The following is a 26096-nucleotide window of genomic DNA, read 5'->3' on the forward strand; positions in this document are numbered from 1 at the left end:
CAGGCCGAAGGATTCGTCGATTGGTTGAATGAAATAGTGTGTATTTTTTAGTATAAGGAAGTCCCAGATCGTGTCAAAGTGAAATTGGTTGCCATCAAACTCATGGGCAAAGCATCTGTGTGGTGGGAGCAGTTGAGGCGATCACGAGACCAGTAGGGCAAGGCCAAGATTACTGATTGGGAGAAGATGAAGAAAAAGATGAAGGGTCACTTCCTTCCTTTCGGCTACACTCAAACCTTGTTCTAGCGACTTCATTCGTTGAGGCAAGGCACGAGATTGGTTGATGATTACGTGGAGGAGTTCTATCAATTGATAGCCCGGAATTACTTATCTGAGATGGAAGAGCAAATGGTAGCATGGTATTTGGGGGGATTACGACAGTCATTGCAGGACATCCCCAGCCTTCACTTGTTGTGGACCGTTTCTGAAGCATACCAGCGTGCACTTGTTGTGGAAAAATAGCAGAACAGGAGGCCAATGATTAGAAGCGATCAAAGCAATCGGCCAATTCGCCCTCAAGAATCTCGTCCTGCACAGTAGCCACCACAGGGTAATTCTAACTCAAATATTAGATGTTTCTGATGTGGTGAGCAGGGACATAAAGCGACTGAGTGTAGGAAGCCTGCTAGTTAGAAGGGCAAAAATTTCCTGATTGAGGAAGACGTGGTAGAAAAAACTGACGAGATTGGAGAACCTGTGTATGACGATGAAGAAAATGGAGATGTGTTGTATGGAGATGGCCATGAGACTCTGGTCGTTCGTAAGATTCTATTGACGCCAAGGGCGATTCAGGGGACGATTAGTTGAGAACCAATATTTTCCACATGACCTGTACAGTTGCAGATAAAGTCTGCAAGATGATCATTGACAGTGGTAGTTGTGAGAATGTAGTGTCTGAAGAGACTATCCAGAAATTGCAATTGAAGACAAATAGCCATCCCAAGTCATACAAATTGTCGTGGCTGAATAAAGGCAGTGAGGTAACAGTAGATAGGCGATGCTTAGTTTCTTTTTCGATCAGCATGAAATATTTTGATAATACTTGGTGTGATGTTGTGTCTTTGGATGTTTGTCATGTATTGATAGGCAGACCTTGGCAGTATAATCGCAATGTTATTCATGATGGGCATAAAAATACATATTCCCTTAGCATCAAAGGGAAGAACATTGTGTTGGCACCTCGTCGAGAAGGACCCACTCCTACCCCGATAGCCAATAATACTAACCTGCTTTCAATGTCCAAGTTTTTAGTTGAGATAGAGCGTGGAGACGTAGTCTATGCTCTACTGCCTTGCGGGAATAGTGCCACAAAAGTGAATCCAGATTTACCAGCAGAGGTGCAACAGCTACTAGCAGAGATTTCTGACCTGATGCCAGAGATTCTTCCTCTTGGGCTGCCGCCTATGACGGATATTCACCATCAGATTGACCTTGTTCTGGGGTCCAGTTTGCCTAATCAAACGGCGTATCGCCTCAGTCCCAAGGAATCTGAAGAGTTGCAGCGACAGGTGGTAGAGTTGTTGGAGAGGGGCTACATTCATGAGAGTATGAGCCCATGTGCAGTTCCTGCCCTGCCGGTGCCGAAGAAAGATGGCTCTTGGCGTATGTGTGTTGATAGTAGAGCAATCAATAGGATTACAGTGAAATACAGGTTTCCAATTCCTCGCCTGGATGATATGTTAGACCAGTTGTCAGGTTCTAAGGTCTTCTCAAAACTTGACCTTTAAAGCGGATACCACAAGATCAGAATACGGCCTGGAGATGAGTGGAAGAAGGCGTTTAAGACGCAATATGGGTTGTATGAGTGGATGGTCATGCCTTTTGGGTTGTCCAATGCGCCCAGCACATTTATGAGATTTATGAATCAGGTTTTACAGCCTTTCATGGGGAAATTCATTGTAGTTTACTTCAACGACATCCTCATTTATAGTCCGACGTAGGCGTCACATTTTGATCACCTTCGTGCTGTTTTTGATATGTTGAGGACAAAGCGCCTGTTCGTCACTCAGAAGAAGTGTTCTTTCTTCACTACTTCTGTAACTTTTCTTGGTTTTGTTGTGTCTACTGATAGCATGCAGATTAGTCGAAGATAGATGCAGTCTTGGAGTGGCCCAAACCAAAGACCTTGCACGATGTCAGAAGTTTCCATGGCTTGGCGTCCTTCTACCATCGGTTCATTAGAAACTTCAGCACTTTGATTGCTCCTATCACAGAGTACCTCAAGGGACGTGATTTCCAGTGGTCCGAGGAGGCGGAGGCCAGTTTTCAACTGGTCAAGCAAAAGAAGACAGCGGCACCAGTTTTGGCACTTCCTGATTTTGAGAAGATGTTTGAGTAAACTGTGATGCATCTGGGGTTGGCATTGGTGGTGTTCTGAGTCAGGAGGGGCGGCCCATAGCTTTTTTTAGTGAGAAGCTATCAGAATCAAAGAAGAATTATTCCACCAATGATCTGGAGTTTTATGCCATAGTTCAATCCCTGAAGCATTGGCGTCATTACATAGTACAGAGGGAGTTCATTCTTATCACTGATCATGAGGCCCTGCAGTACATCAATGGCCAACACGAGCTGAGTAGACGGCATGCCAAGTGGGTGGCGTACTTGCAAGAGTTCACGTTTGCACCGAGGCACCAAGCAGGGAGTCTGAATCGTGTCGCAGATGCATTGAGCCATCGTACGTTACTCTTCACTACCATGAGCGCTAGAGTTGCAGGATTTGAGGCTTTCTCTGATATGTATGCTGCAGATCCTTCATTCGGGAGGATAATTCGGGAGGTAACTGATGGTCGACAACATGATTTTATTTTGTATAATGGTTATCTGTTTCGTGGATTACAGTAGTGCATCCTAGATTGTTCACTAAGGCAGCAGATTATTAGTGAACTTCATAACGAGGGTCACTTTGGGCGAGATAAGACGTTGGCTTTGATCTCTTCTAACTATTACTGGCCCAAATTGACCAGTGATGTGGCTCATTATGTGGAGCGTTGTTATGTGTGCCAGCGGTCTAAGGGAGTTCTCACTAATGCGGGCCTGTACACACCTTTACCTGTTCCTGAAGCCCCTTGGTTAGCTGTCAGTATGGACTTCGTGTTGGGCTTACCCTGTACCCAACGGGCCTTGGATTCTACTTTGGTTGTGGTTGACAGGTTTTCCAAGATGGCCCATTTTGTAGCTTGCCGGAAAACAATGGATGTTGCACAGATCGCCCATCTTTAATTCAGGGAGATTGTGCGTTTACATGGTGTTCCCCGCTCCATTACTTCAAATCGTGACACCAAGTTCATGAGTCATTTCTGGAGAAGTTTATGGGAGAAACTGGGAACGAAGTTAAATTTTAGCAGCGCCTACCACCCCCAGACAGATGGTCAGACCAAGGTGGTGAACCGGAGTTTAGGGAACCTTTTGAGGAGTTTGGCAGGAACTAAGCCGAAGCAGTGGGATTTGGCATTACCTCAAGCAGAATTTGCCTATAACAAGTCGAAACACAAAACCACAGGAATGAGCCCATTTGAGATTGTCTATGGTCAGAATCCATCCGGGGTGCTTGACTTAGCCCCTATTCCACATGTGGGTCATTTGAGTCACAAGGCAAATGAGATGGCAGAACATCTTCTGGGCATCCATGAGCAGGTGAAGCTAGCCATTCATGAGAGTAATGCCAAGTACAAGATTAAGGCCAACAGTCGTCGTCGTCAGGTACTTTTTGATGTCAGTGATTTTGTTTGGGCAGTCTTAACTCGTGATCGTTTTCCTGTTGGAGAGTATAATAAGCTTAAGGCACGAAAGATTGGACCCTATGAGGTCCTGCAGAGGATCAATGATAACGCCTACAGACTGCGCCTCCGCAGTCATTTGAGGATTTCTGATGTCTTTAATGTCAAACACATGAGTCCTTGTTTTGTGGATTCTGGTGAAGCTATTGTGAACTTGAGGGCGAGTTCTCTTCAACCCGAGGCGACTGATGCAGGATCCAAGTCAAATGATGTTGAGTTGTCAGATAACACGTTGGCATTGAGATACCTTGAGTTGGCAAATCAGCGCAAAGAGGGTACCTTGTGGTTATCAAGCGTCGCTCGGAAGTGATTCTAAACCCGAGTTGGACCAGATTTTTGGCGTGGTTATCGGGGTTCGCTATTTTGGGCAAAGTTGTAATAATGTCGATTGTAGCTATACAGCCCGGCTTGTAGGCTGATTTTGGGACATTATTGAATTGGGATAATTTTGAATCGACATCAGAGGGGTTTCTCTATGTTTTGGGGGCGAATCTCTAGTGTTCTTCCCCGTGGATTATCGGTTGAACTAGCCTGCAAAATAATCACTATTATGTCCGGCATCAATTTTGTATGCCCATTGGTGGTTCTTGTTCAGCAGTTGGTCATAGGAGAGAGTTTTCTGAAACATCTTACCTCATGATGTAATGTTTTTGTTTCTTTATTTTTTCACAATGTATTTTTCTTTTTTGGTAGTGTAATCCTTGACCTCCCTGTTATTTATCTTGTATATCCATTTACTCCCTCAAAAAAATTCTCAAAATTTTAAAAACTATATAAAATAAGAGAATAGCAAGAAGCAATTGCAAGATAACCAAAAGGATAAGTTGATTGAAGCTTGAAGATTGAAGAAAGAAGAAAGAATGGAGCAGAGAAAGTTGCCATAGAATTTGAAAGGGGAAAAGATAAGGTCTGGTCCACCCCTTTTTGCGTCTTATATTACTTACAGTGAAAAGTATAGGAAATACAGAAATTCCCTCCCATTTTTTTTTTAAATAATGCTGATTTTTACTAAGGCAAAAGCTCAAAAGAGCAATTTACAGAGGAGGGAATCCTTCCCATACAATGAGAGATTACTGGGAAGTTCCAAATTTTGCCAATTTATCAGCCAAAGAGTTGGCTAATTTAGGAATGAAATTCCAATTACCATGCGTAGAAGATACAATATCAGCAATACTATCAGTGATGGGCCAGTGGCGCCAAGGGGGAAGGTTGTCTTTGGAACACCAACTAATAACCGTCTTCGAGTCGCCTTCAATGATTAACTTGCCATGGAGACGATCCCTGAAGATTTGGAGGCCGAACAACAGAACACTAACTTCAGCAGTATTAGAATCGGCAATGCCCACCGGACCAGCATAAGAAACAAAGGGGTCTCCATTGTGCCCTCTGAATACACCACCTGCTCCTGCTGGACTAGGACATCCAATCGCACTACCATCAAAATTCAGTTTTATGCAATCACAAGGGGGAGGATCCCAAATAGCCATTCTAGGAGCTCTGCTAGGGCCAGACATTCGAGCGATCAAATTCCAATTTTCCCGAAGGAAAACCCCCACTAGAGTGGCAAAATCCTTCTTTGTATGAAGCCAACTCGAAATGAGGCCGACGACATGAGAAGCCGTGTTGTTTGGGGTGCTAGCTTTTGAGTTGAATCTCCTATTGTTCTGCTAGAGCCAAATGCACCATGGAACATGAGCCAGACAGGCCGAAAGAATTAACTTGCCCAGCCGAGGAAGGAGAATCCCTCGAACCATCTCAAAGGTGCCAAAGAGGTCCTGATGTAGCCCCAGTAGGAGCCCGATTTTCTGAAAGATCTTCATCCAAACTTGCCACGAAAATCCACAGTGTAAGAGGACATGTTGGACTGTCTCTTCGCACTCACCGCAAAGGGGATAAGAAAGATCGGGGGCAGTGAAGCCTCTTCTATGAAGGTTGTCTGAAGTAAGAATATGTTCTCTGATGGTTGACCACACGAAGAATTTGATTTTGCTTGGTGCTGAGAGTTTCCAAGCCAGATTTGCCTTGTGCTCATGAAGAATGTAGTCTTGCTTTCTGATATGAGAGTAAGCCGAAATGACAGTGAATTGGCCATTATTACTGGGCTTCCAAATCAGCTTATCAACTGAGTGATCCCGGATAATAGTATTACTGAGTTTAGTAAGGAGAGCAAAAAGCCAACGATTCCTCATCATTTAATCCCCGACGGAACAAAAGACTCCACGAGTGATCACTCCATGAATCAGCCATAGAGCAAGAGAGGTCACTTGCCACCCTATGCAACCTCGGGAAGTCCTCTGAGAGAGATCGGGGGCCACACTATTCGTCCGACCAGAAGAGAAAGGTCCTTCCATTGCCTGTGTGAAATGCGGTAGCATCTCTAAATACTGGAAGGAGCTTGAAAACTGATTTCCATATCGGGGATAGGAGGCGATCAGCGCCACCCTCTCTCCACCATGCACCCGAAAAATGAAGTTAGAATTTCACCATATTCTTCCATAAACTGTTATGCTTGTTGTTGAAATTCCAAATCCATTTGATCATAAGAGCTTTGTTCATTTCCCTTGTAGGCCGGATGCCCAATCCTCCCCTATTATGAGGCATGCAAATATCCTTCCAACTGACCAGATGGTATCTGAAGGTATCTTTTGAACCCCTACACAGAAATTGTCGACGGATGGCATCAATTTTGGAGCAAACGGAGGCCAGACAGTGCATGAATGATAACAGATAATTTGGCAGCCCCGCCAGACAAGACTTGAGGAGAGTGAGACGCCCCGCTGTTGAGAAGAGTTTACCCCTCCAAGTGGCTAGCCTCTTTTCAAATTTCTCAATGAGGGGGGGACCATAGAGACGCCGAAGGCCGAGAATCAAAAAGTTGGAGCCCAAGATATGTAGCTGGCATATTTTCCACAGAGCATCCCAGATAGTCTGCCATATTCTGAAGCCCAGCTGGATCAATGTGATAGCCAAGGCGAGTGGTTTTTCCCCAGTTTATGTTCTAACCAGAAGCCAATTCAAATAATCTCAGCACGGCACACAATTTTCTGATCTGATCCATAGTACCAACCCCGAAGCAAATAGTATCATTTGCAAACTAGAGAATCGGAATATCAAAGGTTGTGCAATCCGTCGTGGGTAGGAGCCATCCCATGTTCTTGGCCGAGTAGATCAAGGAGGATAGGTATTCTGCCACCACATTGAAGAGCAAGGGGGAGAGGGGGTCTCCCTGTCTGATTCCCCTGGTTCCCTTAAAGTATCCACAAATTGTTCCATTGAGAAGGATGGAGTAGCTTGCAGAGGATATGCAGCATTGGATCAAGAAGCATCATTTTTCTCTGAATCCCATCTTCCCCAGGAGGGTGTCCAAAAACTTCCAGTTAACTCTGTCAAATGCCTTTTCGAAGTCAAGCTTGAGAATGAATCTGGGGAACTTTCAGACCTTGAAATGATGACTAAATTCATGACATGCCATGGCTGAATCAAGAATGTTTCTTCCCTTAATAAAAGCACTCTATCCATGGTGAATGGCAATAGGAAGGATTGCCCTAAGACGACTAGCAAGGAGGCGCGCAATCACCTTATATGCACTGGTAGTAAGACTGATCGGCCGGAAGTCGGATGGGAGCTCTGTCCCATCTTTTTTAGGGATGAGGGCGATGAAAGAGGCTCTGATACTCTTATATCTGATGCCATGCTGATAAAAGGAGTGGGTCATGTTGGAAATGTCTTCTCTGATGAAGGGCCAACAACGACGATAAAATTCCCCGTTGAATCCATCCTGGTTAGGGGCACGATCCAAAGGAAGACCAAGGGCTGCAATTTCAATCTCCCGCGTAGAGAAGGGGAGCTCGATGAGACTAGCTGCAACAGATGGAATAACCTGAAGGTTAACCCTTTGGAAGAAGGGTCGAAATGGCTAGTGATCAGAGTATAAATCTGCAAAAAATTCACCAGTGAGTCAAAAATAATGGCTCGGTCCGAGGTGATCTCACCGTTGACGTTGAGCGTGGCAATGCAGTTGGCCCTTCTTCGTGCTGAGGCGACTGCATGGAAGAATTTAGTATTAGCATCCCCATCGGAGAGCCATTTGAATCTTGTACGTTGCTTCCAGTGCACTAACTCGTTGTGGGCGAAGGACTGCAATTGCCCTTGAAGGGCATACCTCTGAGAGACTTCCGGAAAAGAGAGATCTCTGACTTCCTCCTCCAAGTCGAGAACGCCTATCTGAGCAAGGGCATCGATTCTCACAGCTGAGGAAGAGGCCTTCTTTTTAGAAGCCCAAGACCTCAGTAGCGGCTTCAACATCTTGAGCTTGATTGGGAAGGCCCACCCTCTCGGTCCTACAACGGTCATATTCTCCCAAAAGGATTGGAGAGCTAGATCAAAAGAGGGGTCTGCCATCCAATTGTTGTTGAATCTGAAGGGGGGGGGGGGGGGGGGGGGGGCTGCCAACATGGGTATCAATCATAATCGGCCAATGATCAGAGACTACTCTATTGAGCACTTTGCCGGAGATGTTACTGTAGAACTGAAACCAATCATTGTTGGCTAAGAATCGGTCCAGCTTTGAGAGGACAGGGGGCTGCCTGCCATTTGACCAAGTGAAGATCTTCCCATATAGGGTAATCTCATCCAGGTCCCAGCTGCCAATAAAATCAGCAAATAGCTCATGGAGATTGTGATTCTCCAGTACGGCGGGGATTTCTCGTGGCAAAAGCGAGTGACGTTGAAGTCACCCACAAGCATCAGAGGAATAAGCCACATCTGACAAGTCCTCGAAAGGTCCTCCCAAAATAGGTAGCGCTCATGGTGTCTGGTAGGGCCGTAGACACCAACTAGGCACCAAATGTTCCCCGAACCTCTGTCTCGCAGCTTTATGCCAAGGGAGCAAGAGCCACTGCAACGATCAAGCACCTCAGTAGTACTGGTGTCGCATATCAGTAGGATACCGCCTACCGATCCCACTGCATCCACTGAAGCCCAGCCGGGCTCCTTTAGGTCCCACAACTCACGGATGTATCCAAGGGGTAGAGAAGCCACCTTGGTTTCTTGGAGAATAATAACATTTGCCTTGGTAGAGGCAAGGAGGTCCCGAATGGATGCGCGGTGACGCAAGGACCCAATTCCACGGACATTCCATGAGAGGATGATCAATGATCATTATTCATCTTTTTTGACTTCTCAGATGGGTGGTTATCTCCCGGGAGAGGCTCCGCGAAGACAGTGCCCATCACCTTGGCAAGTTCCACTATCTGGGCCCAGGTTTCTGGGTCATATTTGTGTTGTTCTGACTAGAGAGCTGCCACAAACAGTTGGGCTCGTTCTCGCGGCTCTGGAATGATGAAGCCTCTTGTCTTTAGGTTGCAGTGGTATCGAATGGTGGCACTGGGTCCTCCCTGTAGAAGTTGTCTCAGCTGCCCTCTAGCTCGGTGTTGGTAGGTTACAACGGGAGGGGGAGAATTGTTTTGCCTGTGGGCACGAGGGTCAGCGAGTATAGTTCCCATGCAAGCTATAAAGCTGCCTGGAGGGGATCGCAACTACAGGGAGGGGGTAGAGTCGAGAGGTGTACTTCCCATCACATTGGCTGGCCATGCGATTTCCCGAGGTTTGATGTGCTTTCAGGAACCACATCTCTAAAATCATCCATCTCAGCGATGCTGATACGGATCCAGTGTCGCACTTTATCCACCATAACGCATCTGAAATATTGCCCTTCATGCGGGTGAAGAGGGTTGATGAGGATTCGGGCCTCATACAGACGGTGCCAGTGTTTCGTGAGTGAGTCCAAAGCAATGATAGAGCCAAACTCAGATACGACTCTCGAAAAGACCGGGTTTTGCCATAGCTCAGTGTAACTGTAACCCATTGGCCGTACTGGCTGGAGGGTGCCGAGGGGATCCACTTTGAGACCCCGATGATGCCAGAGCTGGTGTGGGGTGTGATGGCATGAGCCGCAAAATACTCCTGTTGGGTTCCGAAATGAACAAGCCAAGTTGGGGGACTGAGATAGGAGATTCTGGGAGTGTAAGGGAGGTGACGTGCGTCAATCAGCCAATGAAGAATGCTTGATTTAATGACTTCGGGGGATGTTTGGACAAGAATGGAGCGAGTCAAAATTCCGCGCCCATCATGGAGAAGGTTTGGTGGGATTTGGATGATTTCGGGTGTTTTTGTGGGGGTAGGGGGGGACTGATGCATGGTTTTGGGGCAAATCAGGAATTTTCGGGGAGGAGGGGATGCTGATACGAGTAGGAGAGGATGTCAGGGGGGTGTTATGGTGGCGCTGGGTTGCTGGGAACAGAGGTGGAAATCTTACTCTGGCATCACCGGGGTGGATTGGCTCTTCTGTTGTGGCTAGCACCGGGGAGAGGCTTTGGAGTGCATCGGCTAGCTCATTCCAGCCAAAACCCGAGTTTGTGGCCTCACGTATGAATAGCCTAGCTAAAATGGAGGTTCCTCTTCTATGGGTGATCCGACATTCCCGAGATCCGCGGAAGGCAGTCACCGAAAAGAGGAACATCGAGTCCCGTGACCAGAGCTCACGGGATTTTTTAGTTTCCGAAGTAGCTCTCTGGAACTGAAGCTTGAAGTTGTGGATCGCTTCTACTGGGACATAGATGAATGAAAGTTTTGATCCGTTGGCTGAGGAGATATGGGTCACCGGACCTGATTTCCGAACGACTCTCTCGACGGTAACTCTGCATTTTCCGTAGCTGAAGCAGAAAAATACTATTTCGCTTCTTCCGGCAAGAGACCGTCGTCCAACGAGCTTCGGATTCCTCCATCGGAGCCTCAAAAAGCTCGCCGGAGTGGTGGTTGGACGGATCCGACCATCTGTGAGTTTTTCTTCCTCGTCGTGGAGAGACATTTCCTCCATTTCTTCTCGTCACAGCATTGCCGAGCCCTCTGTCGGCGTCGGAAAGGCTCACCGTAGCCTTGCCTGAGTAGCGGTGGTCGACGGGGGTGGTCCGGTCGCCGGCCGTCAATCGTCGGGAGAGCTCTCTCTCTCATTTGAGGGTTTTGGCGCACGTTAGCAATTTTGAAATAAACGGCGCACGTTAGCGATCGGTGCACGTTAGGTGAAATTTCGCCCGAAATTGCCCAAAATCGCACGCTCGCCTCACTCACTAAATAATATTACTTCTACCGCATTTTTTTTTTACCACTCAAATAAGTACTTATTTAAAAAACATAAAAAATATGACAGATATTAGATACTACATCTACTCATCTAGACAAGTAAGCCTTACTACTAGCATGACCAAACAAGCCCTAAACATATAAGTACATAATTCGACAAACCTCATTACTCTGCATATATTGACCTTACTAGTAGCATGACCAAACTAGCCCTGAACATACAAGTACAGAATTCTACAAAACCTCATCAATTAGCATATATTAACCTTCTAACACAGAAGTCCAGTTGCTTCCATGACCCCATTGTTCCAAAGTCTCCTTCTAAGATTAAGATTCCAATAATCATCCTCAAAAGAATAAGAGAGCAATTTATTGAACCCTAGTGACATCATGCAGTAAAGGTAAAGTCGAAGATAAAATCATGTTAACAATCATTCATTAACACAAAACCTAACTGAATATCCACTTCTGATATGAAACTAATACTCTGGATAAACAAGCATTGCCAGTATTTAATAGTTTTTAAAATCTTGAGGTGAATTGCAGTATGGCATCTCTAGGTTTGGTAATTTTATTTAACTGAATGAAGACAACTCCGAAGAGAGTTTCTCTCTGCTCGAACCACCATAACCATTTAGAGAGGAGAGACTGATTCATATTTTACAGATGAACCTTACCCCTGTGACTCTTCAACTTCTGACCAACTTATTAACTGGCAATGAAATTTTTCTGAGACACCCATCCAAAGAGAACTATGCATAACAAACTCAATTATTGATGATACCTTATTAAAAATGAATGGGTGAATCGACCTCTTAATAATGTTGTGTATTTTGGTGTAATTTTGTTCTGTAGCCATACTGCTCTACTAATAATATTGCTTGGCTCACATTTGTTAAATGATGATGATGATGATGATAATATCTATTATTAAGAATATTGCTTGCAAGAGCCGGTCCCATTCACAACTTTGGTGCAAATGATGAATAAGAAAACAGATAGTAAAAAGTTACCTGCTCTAAGCCAGACTCAGTCAAATGTATAGACATGACAAATACATAAGCTAACGAGCTTCTATACATTCCTTCATCTCCTACACCAGCAGATAACGAAGTTGCCCATCCTTTGTCCTTGAGAAAAAATAGCACGCTTCCCCTACCCTCTTAAAAAGTTGAGATCCTTTTCAATCAGTGCAAAAATCATTTGTAAACAATGTAATAAGGAGATACTCCTCAAAATAGCTTACCATGGCCCAACAGATGGGCTAAGTAGTCTTCAGGCTTCTTCAGATACTCTTTATCAAGACATGGCAATGTCCATGACAAATGGAGAATGTTAACATCTTTCACTGCTTCTAATCTGTAAAGTTTGCCGCTTTTCCAAATGGGAATATTCATTTGTTTGTCCTCATTTATGTGGCCACCTCTTTTCACAGTACCAAAGAGGTTAAACACCCAATCCTCAAGTATGTCTAGAGGCTCTATAACAGATCGAAATATGAGTCAGATAATACAAATCTCACTATAAACATTGTTTCTGAATTATAAAGTGAGAAACTAATAAACTCTACTCACCGCCTCCAATGACAACTAGCTTCATTAATTCACCACGATAATTATCTCTGTACAGTTGCATGATTTTCTCCCGCAAATTAATACCCTTTTCCAAAGCATCACTAAGACTTTTTTTATTCCCTTTCATGTAATAATAAGCAACACAAATTACTTTTTAGAGACAGAAAATCATTATGAAAAGTCATATAAATGGATATTAAAACCTTACCCCAAAAAAATCTATTAAGAGGGTGACCAGGAAAGGCTGTATGACACTGAAGTTGTTGAAGACGACCATTATCATTTTGTATAACCTGATTAAATTCTTAATGTTTTGGTAAAACATATTAGCGATCAACATCAGCAGGTCATTAAACATGAATCAAAATTTTATAATAATGATAGTATGAGAAGCTTACCAGAATCAACAGCTAAAACTTCCCGTTCCATTGCTTCACTTTTAATTAATGGAGAGACAAAAAACTGAGAAAATCTGCAATTAGAAATCAAATGAAATAAAAATTTCAAATATGTTAATAAGATCTAAAATTGGTACAAGAGGAATCTTGAAAAAAACCAGAGAGTTAACAGAAACAAGGTGAAAGGAGATAAAACAACAAGCTCCTCTTCCTTTTTTTTTTTTCCTTTTTTTTCTGTGCATATGTTGAAAAATGGGGAATTAAGAAGAAAAAACAAAACTTCCTGACTGATAATCATTAAGAAAAGAACTTAAGCCCAGGGGGAAAAAGAATCCCCAATTCAAAATCAGATCTGGAAACTCCACCTTTAGTTAATTCATCAGGGAAGCATGGGGGAGAGCACTTCCATGTCGCCGAACTCTAGGAGCGCCCCGCACGAAAAATTACCAAAACTAATTTTGACATGTTGATGACCACTTACCAATGATGTTGGCCGGAGAAAGAACCTCTTGATGCAGGAGCCCCCGTTGATCCACTGGCCAGATAATCTCGCTAAATATGCTAGCAAGGCTAGCAGGGATACCTCGAGCGACCACCCACTGGCCGACCGAGAAGTCATGAGGCAGGGATCCAGTCAACCAATCGTTCCATTGAGAACCTTGACCACGTTTCGTTCCAAACAGTTTTAGCCTTTTGCCCGTCTTCAACAGTTTTGAAGACGATGAGCCATTGACGGTCCCTAATATGGGTGATGTATGGAGATCAAGGTAGCAGAACTCGGACATTGATCCAGTCCACAAGTTGGTTTGCAGAGGAGCAATCAGGAATGGCAGTGACCACAGCAGCGGTGAAGAGCCAATTGGTTCCATCAGTTAGGGCTTGGGCTGGGAGATTGAGGGCGATGTGGCTTGTATAGTGTTGTATCAACGGGGGAGGCGGAGGTGGGAATGTACACTCAGGATGGCTAGTGCTCAATCAAGGAGATTGTGGGATCAAGAGGGAGTTTTGGTTTTGTGGAGTTTGTGAGGCGGGGTTTGAGAGGGACATGGCCTGAACACGAGGCGGAGGCGTTGTGGTAGAGCAGTGTTAAGTTGTGGAGCTTAATTAACGCCCTACGTTGAGTTGGTTGCTGATCGACCTAATATATTGATTGTTGTTTCATTAAGGGCAGTTTAGGAATTTTACTATTGTATCGCGGTTGCCCTAATTTTCACTTTATAATTGAGGGGCACCGCTATTAGGGTTTTATGATCATCATCACGGAGGACCCTGAGTTGCATCCCGAGAGAAGTTAGAGAAACCACTTGTAAGTGTGCGATTTTTCTTGTAAACTATTTCATTTTCACAGTGGATTACTGCAACGGCGGAAAACAGGATGTAGTCTCACCTTGAGGCGAACTTGTACAAATCTTGTTGTGTTTTTCGTTAGTGGATTATTGCTCTCGTTAGTTTGGAATTAGGGCGTCTAATTCCTAACAAGCGGTGGTTGTTAGCTTTGGCAATGATCTGAAGGAGGCTCACACGGAAAGTAACCCAAGCGAGGTCAATATGTGTGCTCTGCGACAGAAAAACCATGCCCATGACCATGGTTCCGTGCCTTTGGGTGATGGAGCATCCCAATGTGCCGCTATGGTACTGCGTGTTAAGGTGGAAGACAAGGTCGTCGGTCTGTAGGGTGCACCCGAAATTGTGGCCTGTCTTGTCGATGAGGACCTTGTCGAGAGGGATAACGAATGATTCAGCTGCTAGAACGGGTAGAGAGATTAAAGATCTCTTCGTCCCGGATTGGGAGAGGATATGAATGGCTTCTCCATTCCTCTCGCATGTCCGACGTTGAGAGTTGCTGGTTTTTCCATGGCGGAACTCAAAAACTCAAGGAGTGTCTGTCCCAGCCACCCAGATTCTTCTCCTCGAAGTTCGGCTAACCACCGTTTGCCAGCCCAATTCTTGGTCTTCTTGGTCTTCTAGGAGAGTGGGCCACACGCGCAGAACGTGTTGTTGTTGCTGCTGCTATTGCTTCTTCCGAAGCATCTGATAGTCGTCGGCAATTGTGTCGAGTCCCACCAGAGGAGGTGGGGTAAGGAGAGCAACAGAGTGCTCGAAAGCGGAGGAGTGTCGGGCCCAGTGGGGCACACATCGTTCAAGGAGTGCTGGTCGCACAGGATGCGGGTCGGGCAGGGGACCCCATCGCCCACTTTTTCTTCCTCCTTATATAAATCTGAATGCTATCGGCAAATCCAAATCAGAAGGAACTGAACCTGCAAGCAAAGAGGAAGACAGTTGGTCCTAAAAAGAAGGCTCATGAGCTAGAATGTTTGGAGGCACAGATGTTGGTAACAGGTGACGAGATCGCCGACTGTACACTTGAAGAGGTGGAGAAGAACCTACAATTGGTGCTTCCATAACTGTTGTAGGTACAGGACTATCCATAGAAGGATTAGAGGATGGTTGAGACTCAAAGAAGAGGCAAAGGTGTATTCTCAAAAAATGTAACATCAACAAACACATTTTTTGTCGAACCATATCATAACACATATCCTTTCAGATGACAAGAGTACCCTAGAAAAACACATTTAACATATCTAAAAACCAAATTTATCTGTAGTATTACTAAATAAATGAACAAAATATGTGGACCCAAAGATACGAGGAAGAACATCAAACAACTTATGTTGGGATCTTAACACCTGTATAGGAACTTGTCCTTGCAAACAGATGATGGTATGCTAGTAATTAAGAAACAAAAGGTTAATATAGCATCCCCCCAAAAAGACTTAGGGACATTCATATGTAGTAATGTACAAGTAACTTCAAGAAGGTGTCTATGTTGGCATTCAGTAACCTAACTTTGTTGCGGAGAATATATGCAAGAAATCTGGTGAATAATACCATGTTGAGCACAGAATGAGGCAAACTTGTGATTGAGAAACTCTGATCCATTATCAATGCGAAAGTATGAACACAAGCACTAAATTGATTTTTTATTTCATTGAAAAATTCAAAAATGCATCAAATACTTCAAATTTCTAGTGAAATTCAAATTTCAAATTCAAACTAGTTCAACAATGTTTCCCCAGTTGACAAGACTTTCAATCAAAAGAAATATTAGCTGGCAGATATGGAAATGACTGACAAAGCTTAGCTAGTGATGGATGTCCCAAAGTAGGTGTCATAACTATGAAGAATCTTTAGTGGTAAGTGCCACAACTTTCAATAGAGATACATCATCCAACAAATAAAGCGCTCTTTTCTCATGTCCGAAACCAATCATTTTTTTGTTTGCAAGTCCTGGAAGACACAAGAAGTAGGAGTAAAAGTTACAAAACAATTTAGAGATTTAGTCATGTGACTTACAAATAAGAGATTAACAGGAACGTTTGGAACAAAGAGAACAGGACTCAATAACATGTGAGGGATGGTGTGTACAGTACCCTCCCCCTGAATCAAGGAGGTCGATCCATCAACTAAAGTAACAAGATGACAGGATTGAGAAGGATGAATAGATTGAAACAAGAAAGTCATATCTAACATGTGGGTAAAGGCTCATGAATCAATGATCTAGGAAGGAGAATGGGACACATTCAATGTTGGCATGCCTATGCTCGTCATTGTGGCACTTGCTAAAGAAGAAGGATCAGGCTCACTAGTAGGAGTGGTAGTCAATTGAAGAATGCTTTGTAGTAACGGTTGAACCTCCTCTTGAGGACCCATGTATGTAATGTCTCTACTAGTCATAGTAGAGTTTCCCACGCAAGCTAGCTAAATTTCTCCTAGAAATTATCAGAAAAATGGTTTATGCGATCACAATGACTACATTTCTAATCCCCTCTATCACCTCAATCACGGCCTCGAGTAGAGGAATCTCAACCTCAGCTTCTACTATTTCTCCCACGGCCCCTAGCCTCAGACTTACTGAATGATGAGTGGAGGTTGAGTGTGGTCGCATTAGAAAGTCAAGTATCCTTCTTAGGTTTACCTACCACTACTCCTTTTACTCGAAGAACTCTATTAAAAGTTCGCTCGAGTGTAGTCATATCATCATGACCAGCAATTGTGCCCTAATAGCATGAATCGGATCTCAATCCATCTAAAAACCTAGCAACCCGAATCTCATTTTCTCTTTTCGAATATCATCCACATTCAGCATGAAAGGATGATAAGTGTTGATTTCCTGTAGAACAATCTATAGAGTAATCAGTGACTGATCTGTCACCCATCTGCATGTTGAAATATCAAACATATAACTCATAAATTCAAGACAGATTGTTTTCCTGAGATAAATGTAGTCCACATTTCCTTGGTTGCCCACAGTTCAAGATCTGGTCACTAAAGCATGATTTCATGTTGTTCACCAACCAAGTCATAACTTGATTATCTTTAGCCACCCAATCTTCAGTTATAGGAGTAGAAGGATTATCTCTGATATATTTAGTCATCCTTTTGGTCTTTAAAAACATAAGGACAAACCTTGACCAATTCACATAATTGGATCTATTCAACTTAATTGAAGTAGGTTTGAGTGTTTACTGTCTGAACTTTTTTTTTTGATGAATTTTACTGTCTGAACTCTCAAGAGGTTTAAGGACAGCAACATGTTTGTTGTATTCTACCATTTAGATTTTCAAATAGACTACAATTCAAACCAAATTGAGACTCGTTAATCCAAAGAATCAATTACCACATACAATTTCATCCTACACAAGTCAAGTGGGCCCCACAATTCAAAATTGCAAAATCACCGCACCCAGATAACAATTCAATGAACAATAGCACACACAACCTACCCCATCCATGGCCTTAACTCCCACTCTGTGGGATGATCTTCTACTGTTTCTACTGGAGCAAGAACAAGACTTCCCATGGGAGGAATTTTCGAAAATGACGAAGCATGCAAACATCTTCTGTTCGGGCTACCCCGAAGCTGGCTTGGCGGCGCAGAATATCAATACCTCCCGATCTACATGATTGTTCTATCTTGGAATGTCAGAGGACTCGGCTCTCTGTCTAAGCGAGCCCTCATCAGAGCAACGCTTTTTGATGTTAAACCTAAAATTGCTATTCTTCTTGAAACTAAGCTGCAGTTTTTTTATTATTCAATTGTATGTGATTTATGGTATGACACCAATCCTGTGTGGGCCAATGTGGATGCAATTGGACATTCCGGAGGCATAATTGTCATCTGGGATCCAAATGCTTCTGATGCTATATCCGTAGTACCGGGACAATACTCAATTGGTCTCCAACTTCTCGATCACAACCTTGGAACATCTTGGGCGCTAGCCGGCATCTATGGACCTACTCGTTGCTGTGACCGGGCGGCTTTTTGGGAGGAAATCTTCCAACTTGTCCAGTTATGGGACCTCCCTTGGCTTCTTGGAGGAGATTTCAATGCGACACTCCTTTGCTCAGACAAAAGCCCTCCTGCCTCCCGAACCTCTTCAACCATGAGAGCTTTTTCTAATTTTATTAACAGTCTTGCTCTCTCCGAAAGTCCCCTCTAGGGAAAAAAGTTCACCTGGACAAATTGCCAGAACCCCCCTATTTTTTCTAAACTGGACCGATTCTTTGTCAACAAATGGAGCCTCCTCTTCCCCAACGTCTCTGGCCAAGTCTTGAATAAAATCGGATCTGACCATTGGCCTATCCAACTCAATACTCATCCAGTTACGTGGGAAAGATCTCCTTTTCGGTTTGAGAATGCCTGGCTGTTAACCGAGGCCTTCATTCCTTCCTTCAAAATGTGGTGGCTCGAGCAGGAAAATCATCCAAACCCAGGCTGGGCCTCCCTCTGAAACTCAAAGCCCTTAAGACAAAGACCAGACTGTGGGAAAAAAATCACCGAATTTTTGTTGCTTCCCAGAAAGAATCGATTCGCCGCCGCATCTCTGAGCTAGATCTACCGGAGGAACAAAGGTTAATCTCTCCTTCTGATTTATTGGTTAGAAATAATTTAAATTTTGAATATCTGAAGTTTCTTCGTTCTAAGTTTGTTCGTTGGAAACAACGTTCTAGATTTCGATGGATGGCCGAGGGAGATGGAAATACAAAGTTTTTTCATTCCATCACCTCGGCCAAGAGGACTAACCATATCACTGCTCTCTGTAATGGAGAACAAGTGGTTACGGATAGTGACTCCATTTCTAATCTTTTGGTGAAGTACGTCACAGAACAATACTCAGAAGTCTGTTTCGAAGACCAAAACTTCATCAGCTCGATTTCAAGTGTATCTCATTTGAAGACGCTGTAGATCTTGAAAAACCATTCTCATCAGAAGAAATTGAACGGGCTGTCCTTGGTCTACCTAAAGATAAAGCCCCCGGACCAGATGGTTTTAATGGTGAGTTTTACCACTATTTTTGGGACTTGTTAAAAAACGATGTACCTTCATTCACAATTTTCACCAAGTGGGTATAACCCATTCTGGGATCCGTGCATCTTTTATTGCTCTTATTCCCAAAAAAACAAATTCGGAGTTACCCAAAGATTTTCGTCCCATAAGCCTCACTTCCAGTTCGTATAAAATTATTGGGCGTCTCTTGGCTAATAGGTTGAAAGCAGTCCTTTCCAAGGTAATTAATCCTTGTCAAAGTGCTTTTCTCCGAGACAGAAACATCCTGGACTCTTCTCTTACTGCTCATGAACTCCTTGATTCTTTAAAAAAATCATCTCTTCCAAGGTTTCTGAAAATTGATTTTGAGAAAGCTTTTGACTGGGTTGACTGAAAATTTGTTGACTATCTTTTTGATCGTATGGGTTTTGGTACAAGACGGAAATTTTGGATGAGGAGTTGTATTTCCTCTCCTTCTTATTTTGTCCTGGTAAATGATAAACCTCGAGGTTATTTCAAAGCTTCTAGGGGGATAAGACAAGGAGACCCTCTATCTCCATTCATTTTTACTCTCGTAAGAGAATACCTTACCTCCATGATCCGCTGTGCAAAACGATCGGGATGGCTAAATCTTGTTTCTGTAGACCCGAACCAAGACATTCCCAGTTTACAATATGCTGATGATACTATCCTTTTTGGAGAAGGGTCCATGAGACAAGTCACACACATGAAAGCAGTATTGAACATCTTTGAATTTAGCTGGCAAAAAACTTCAATTTTTGGATTTAATATTGAACCCTCTATTCTCAATTCGATGGCAACTTATCTGGGGTGTAAGGTTGCGTCCTTTCCAAGCACATATCTGGGCCTACCTATGACTTCACTATTGCCTTCAAAGAACTCCTGGTCCCCGGTTGTTGAGAGTCTCGATAAGCATCTCGCCTCATGGAAACGGAATTTCTTATACAAAGCTGGTAAGTTGGTTCTTATCAAATCTTGCCTAAATGGTATTACATCCTATTTTTTATCTCTGTATCATTGTCCTGCGTCTATTCGGGATAGAATAGAGCTTTAAAAAAGAAGATTCTTATGGGACGGGCCAAATCGGGAAAGAAAGTATAATCTTGTAAAATGGGGAGATATTTGAAAACCAATTATAATGGGGGGCCTCGGGATTCGGGACATTGCTACGACAAACAAGGCCTTGCTGTTGAAGTGGATTTGGAAATTCAACATGCAACCCACTCTGCTGTGGCGCTAAATGGTGAAAATAAAATCCGGAACAGTCAATGGCTGGTGGATGGACGGGGAAGACTTTATAACTTATATCCTGTTTGGAAGAAAAACGCCAAATTCTTACCTACCTTCAAGTATGCCGTCAAATGCTACATCGGGTGTGGAAACGAAACTCTATTCTGGACGGACTGGTGGATTGGCTCAAGTTGTTTAAAGGATAGTCATCAACGGCTATATCAACTATGTTGCGAAACTGTTCGTTGGAAACAACAAGCAAGATTTCGCTGGATGGCCAAGGGGATGGAAATACAAAATTTTTCCATGCCATTGCCTCAGCCAAAAGGAGGGTTAACTGTATCACTTCCATCTCTCATGGAGACCAAGTGATAACGGATAGCCCCTCTATCTTTAATCTCTTTGTGAAGTTTTTCTCAGAACTGTACGCTGAAGAACATTTCAATCGGCCGAAATTGCATCAACTCGATTACCAGAGAATCTCCTTGTCCGAAGCTGCAAACTTAGAAAAGCCATTCAGCATAGAAGATGTTGAACTGGCTGCTATGGGGCTCCCGAAGGATAAAGCCTCTGGCCCGGATGGGTTTAATGGTGAGTTTTATCATAAGTATTGGGATACTATTAAATCAGATGTTTATGCGTTCGTCCAAAATTTTCACCAAGTCGGCATCACCCATAAGGCAATAGGTGCTTCTTTTATTGCCCTTATCCCAAAAGAATCTCTTGCCAATCATCCTCAGGATTTTAGACTTATAAGTCTGACCACAAGCTACTATAAAATCATAGACCGTCTGCTGGCTAACCGCCGTCGGACCCACCTCCCTAAAATTATTAGCCCCTGCCAAAGTGCTTTTATCTGAGACAGAAATATTCTAGATTCTACCATGGCTGCCCGCGAGCTCTTAGACACTTTCAAAAAATCAAAACAGCCAAGATTCGTCCTAAAAATAGATTTTGAAAAGGCCTTTGACAGAGTAAATTGGAAGCTAACTGATTATCGTTTAGATAGAATGGGTTTTGGGACTCGATGGAAATTCTGGATGAGGAGTTGCATTTCTTCCCCACATTATTCTGTTCTAGTAAACGGGTCCCCTTGCGGATATTTCAAAGCTACTAGAGGAATAAGACAAGGCGACCCACTATCCCCATTTCTGTTCACTCTCATGGGGGAACATCTTGCTTCTATGGTCGGATTTGCCAAACGAACTGGTTGGCTTAAGCCTATCTCGACTGATTCTGACCAGGACATTCCTCTATTGCAATATGCTGATGATACTATATTTTTTGGAGAAGGTTCACTTTCTCAAGTATTCCACTTGAAAGCTCTATTAAACCTCTTTGAGTTGTCTTCTGGGCAGAAGGTAAGTTGGGCTAAATCTTCCATTCTGGGTTTCAATATTGATCCGTTGGTTCTTAATTCCATGGCAAACTATTTGGGTTGTAAAGTTGCCTCCTCTCCGGGTACGTATTTGGGTCTCCCCCTTTCTACTATATTACCCACAAAATCTTCTTGGCACCCAGTCATTGAACGGCTTGAAGGTAGGCTCGCTTCCTGGAAAGGGAAGTTTTTGTCTAAAGCTAGTAAACTCACTCTAATTAAGTCATGTTTACATGGTATTCCATCTTACTTTTTATCATTGTACTAATGCCCAACCTCTGTAAGGAAGAGAATAGAGTTTTTAAAAAGAAGATTTTTATGGGGTGGGCAAAAAGGTGAAAAAAAACAGTCTTGTAAAATGGGTTGACATATGTAAACCTTTTGCTGAGGGTGGCCTTGGAATTCGCGACACTGCAACAACAAACTCGGCTCTGCTTTTGAAATGGATCTGGAAATTTAACATGACCCCGTCTCTGGTTTGGCGAAACATGGTGGCGAGTAAAGCAGATAAGTTCTTGGGATGGTGGACTGAAGGAGGAAGGTATAACATATTATCTCCTATCTAGAAAAAAATAGCAAAGTTGTTGCCTGTCTTCAAAAACATTGTCAAGTGTTATATTGGATCTGGAAGTAGGACAAGGTTTTGGACAGATTGGTGGATAGGTCAGGCTAGTCTAAACTCTTGCTATGGTCAAATCTACTCTCTCGCCAGAAACAAGGAGGCTTATATTTCTATTGTTGGACAAAATTCTTGTGATTGGAACCTAAATCTCCGTAGAGAGCTGATAGAAGCAGAAACTTTTGAAACCGCCGAACTCATTACGAGTCTATCTTCAGCCCGTGTCAAAAATGGCCCAGACACCCTGATATGGACACTTTGTCCCAAAGGTACGTTTTCTGTTTCATCTGCCTGTAAAGCTCTTCTACCCCCCCCCCCCCCCCCCATGCTCAATCCTGTCACCCATCAGCCATTGCGTGGTCCCTACACGTACCCCCGAGTGCAAAATTCTTTATCTGGACTGCATGCCAAAAAAAATTCCTAACATCAGATGCGCTAATTCGTGGGGAACGCACGTTTTGGATCATCTTTGCCCGTTCTGCATGTCCTCCACTGAAACTGCGGATCATGTACTTCTGCATTGTAATTATGCGCACTCGGTATGGACAAATCTCATCAACAAAATTGGCTTGCATTATTGCTCATCCCAAAATCTCGTTTCTACAATCCACACGATTACTAAGTTAATCTCCCTAAAATTGGAAAGTTATTAATCTCCTGCAGCGTCGGTCACATTATCTGGGGCCTTTGGAAAGAACGGAATAATAGAAGGTTTAATAACAAATCTCTTCCTAACTACATTCTCTGCAATCAGATTGTGGGGCAAGTCATCTCTTGGATTCGGATGAGAAAAGAATTCAAAAGTCTTGGAGGGATCATTCTTCGCGAGAATTGGGATCTTGTTGCAAAATTGTCCGATCCCCCCCGCCCTCCGACTATGGAGACTTGGTCTCTTCCTCCGACTGGATTTTTTAAACTAAACTTTGACGGAAGTACGTTAGGTTGTCCGGGGTGAGCAGGATATGGGGGGGTTATCCATGACGACAAATGAAAATTGCTCGTCTCTTTTTGCGGGCCACTCGGCATATCAAACTCAACAACTGCCAAGTTATCTGGGTTGTTCAATGGCCTGAAGTTGTTTCATCAGAGAATGGAAAGACCTTTATTTGTCAAAGGCGATTCACAAGTTGTTATCAAATAGTGTAAGAAGACATGCAAACCCCCATGGCGGCATTGGGATCTTTTTGATGATATATGTACATTAATTTCCCAAATACAATGCAAGTGGAATTATATTCCTAGATCCGCAAATCACTTGGCGGATAGTCGGGCTAAAACAGGTGTTTTTCTCCAACAGCTTGTTGTGGAGGAAGGTCCTGTTTAGTATGGTTTGTATTTTTTCTCTCAGTAATATATTCACCTTTTTCAAAAAAAAAAAACTATCAAGATCTCGAAACACGATGGTTTCTGACCCTTGGCAGTCTTCGGGTGACTGGAATCTACATCTCAGGAGAGCGTTGAATGATTCTGAAGCTCTAGAAGCCACTAACCTGGTCAAACTGCTCTCTGATGTGACACTAAAAAGCTCTCCCGATTCACTCATCTGGACGCCGAACAAACAAGGTATGTTCTCTACAACTTTTGCGTACCATCATATAATCTCGTACCCGACTCCCCATACAGCACATCCTGCTGCCTTTGCATGGTCACTATCTATCCCTCCTCGAGTAAAGTTCTTTATCTGGACGATATGCCGCAAAAAAATCTTAACCGCTGACGCGTTACAAAGACGTGGCACTAATGTTCCTAATTCAGAATGCCCATTTTGCAATACGTCTCCTGAAACAGCAAACCACACCCTTTTGCATTGTGAATATGCTCATAAAACCTGGACCGAACTGATGGATAAAATCGGAATCTTATATTGCCCATCACATGATTTACATAACACAATCCTCACTTTGGTCAGCGCTCATCTCCCGAAGTTGGGAAAAATTTTAATCTCTTGTTGTGTTGGGCACATTGCATGGAATTTATGGAAAGAAAGGAATAATCGAAAATTCAATCAGAAAGCTCTCCCCCAGAAAATTTTGTGATCAAATTATCGGTCAAGTAACCTCTTGGGTTCACCTTCGAAAAGAATTCTGCAATTTAAAGGGGGCAAACATACGAGGAAACTGGCGAAATTTTGCAAGTATGTCTTATCCGGCAAAAGCCCCTGAAATGGTTGAATGGTCTAAACCCCCTCCTGGGCATTTTAAGTTAAATTTTGATGGAAGTGCTTTGGGATGTCCGGGTCCTGCTGGATATGGCGGTGTAATTCACGATGAAAACGCTAATCTTCTCTTCACATATGTGGGCTCAATTGGTATTTCTGACTCTACTTGTGCGGAGTTATATGGACTGTACAACGGTCTAAAACTTTTTAAGGAAAAAAAGGAAGGTGTTCTCTTAGTTGAAGGAGATTCTCAAGTCATTATGGTGCACAAAGTCATCCAAACCACCTTGGCGTCATTGGGAGTTATTTGATGAAATCTGTAAGTTAATTTCTGCTTTACAATGTACGTGGAAACATGTTCCAAGATCGGCTAATCATTTAGCCGATGTTCAAGCGAAAAAGGGCATTTCCCTCCAATATCTTGTTGTGGAGGAAATGTCTTTATAGCTTCATGGTTTGTAATCTTTCTTTAGTAATACATTCACACTTTCTTCTCAAAAAAATAGCACACAACCTTCAAATCAATGATTAATTTTGAGGAAATTCAATTCAACCAACACCATACAAGTTGATGTAGGCAAAAAAGATATGACATAGGCACTGGGTAGGTTGTGCAGGTAGGAATGAAGCTAGGCTTCTATTAGGGAACCTTCATGGGCAGTAAATCATGATAACTGCTCAATTAGCAACAGAAGTCATCAACCAAATGGTTAAGGCAGAGAGTAAAGAAGAAAAAATCTGTCCTTTACCCTACCAGTCCAGAAATTGGTTGATGAAGTTGCAATAGGGTTGATCAGCATGGAAATAGAATGAAGATCAGTAACAAAAACTGCCCAAGATTGTCTTCTACTACTCTAATCCCATAAAAATAACAAACTTGAGAGGATATTTTTAAAAAAAATAGGAAAAATAGAGTTTATAGGGACGAAATTTTACATAGTTGGACAAAATTACCCCGACTTACAAAAACTCTTTTAACTCACATAACACAAATCAGAATTAGATGATACTTGAACTATAAGGTTCTGACACATAGCCTATCATGCTGTAATCTGATGAAACCAATATGTGGTTGTAAAATTACCAAAATACCCTGTATTGGTGTTTTAACAATATGCAGGAAACTGATGCCCATTTATAGATAATGTGTAAAATTTTCAACTTATTGTTGTACACACGAGTTTATCTTTTTTAATTTTATTCATTCGTCATTCAGAAAAAAATGTAAAATAAAACTACTTCAGACTTTTTTTCTTGGGTTGCATCAACAAGTCTATCATGTAGCCAATACAACCTAAAAGACTAGTCGTTTAAGTGTGAAAAGCCAACCTAATCAAGAGAGGTGGACCGGAACCACCTCTGACACCCACCCCGCCCCTTACCGCTCCCCGCGGGATTCGAAGGCGAGACGTGCCGGACCTGGCTCTGATACCATGTCAAGAGGCTGGCCAATGCAACCTAAAAGACTAGTCGG

General features: G+C 43.1%; 1 protein-coding gene across 1 annotated transcript in view; it reads right to left on the reverse strand.

Annotated features, from left to right (window-relative positions):
• LOC137934304 (nardilysin-like) overlaps window positions 1-26096 on the reverse strand; it is a 68742-nt gene that overhangs the window by 37373 nt on the left and 5273 nt on the right. Inside the window, exons 5-9 of the mRNA XM_068778593.1 lie at window positions 12889-12962; window positions 12699-12794; window positions 12491-12610; window positions 12163-12396; window positions 11930-12078 (exon numbers count right to left, since the gene is read on the reverse strand). Of these exons, the coding sequence (XP_068634694.1) occupies window positions 11930-12078; window positions 12163-12396; window positions 12491-12610; window positions 12699-12794; window positions 12889-12962 (673 nt within the window). The remainder of the gene's footprint in view (window positions 1-11929; window positions 12079-12162; window positions 12397-12490; window positions 12611-12698; window positions 12795-12888; window positions 12963-26096) is intronic.

The sequence above is a fragment of the Aristolochia californica genome, unplaced genomic scaffold (assembly GCF_029961685.1).
Source record: "Aristolochia californica isolate CCGP_79_NKW_82.1479 unplaced genomic scaffold, dmAriCali1.0.hap1 SCAF_10, whole genome shotgun sequence".
In the NCBI taxonomy this organism is placed as follows: domain Eukaryota; kingdom Viridiplantae; phylum Streptophyta; class Magnoliopsida; order Piperales; family Aristolochiaceae; genus Aristolochia; species Aristolochia californica.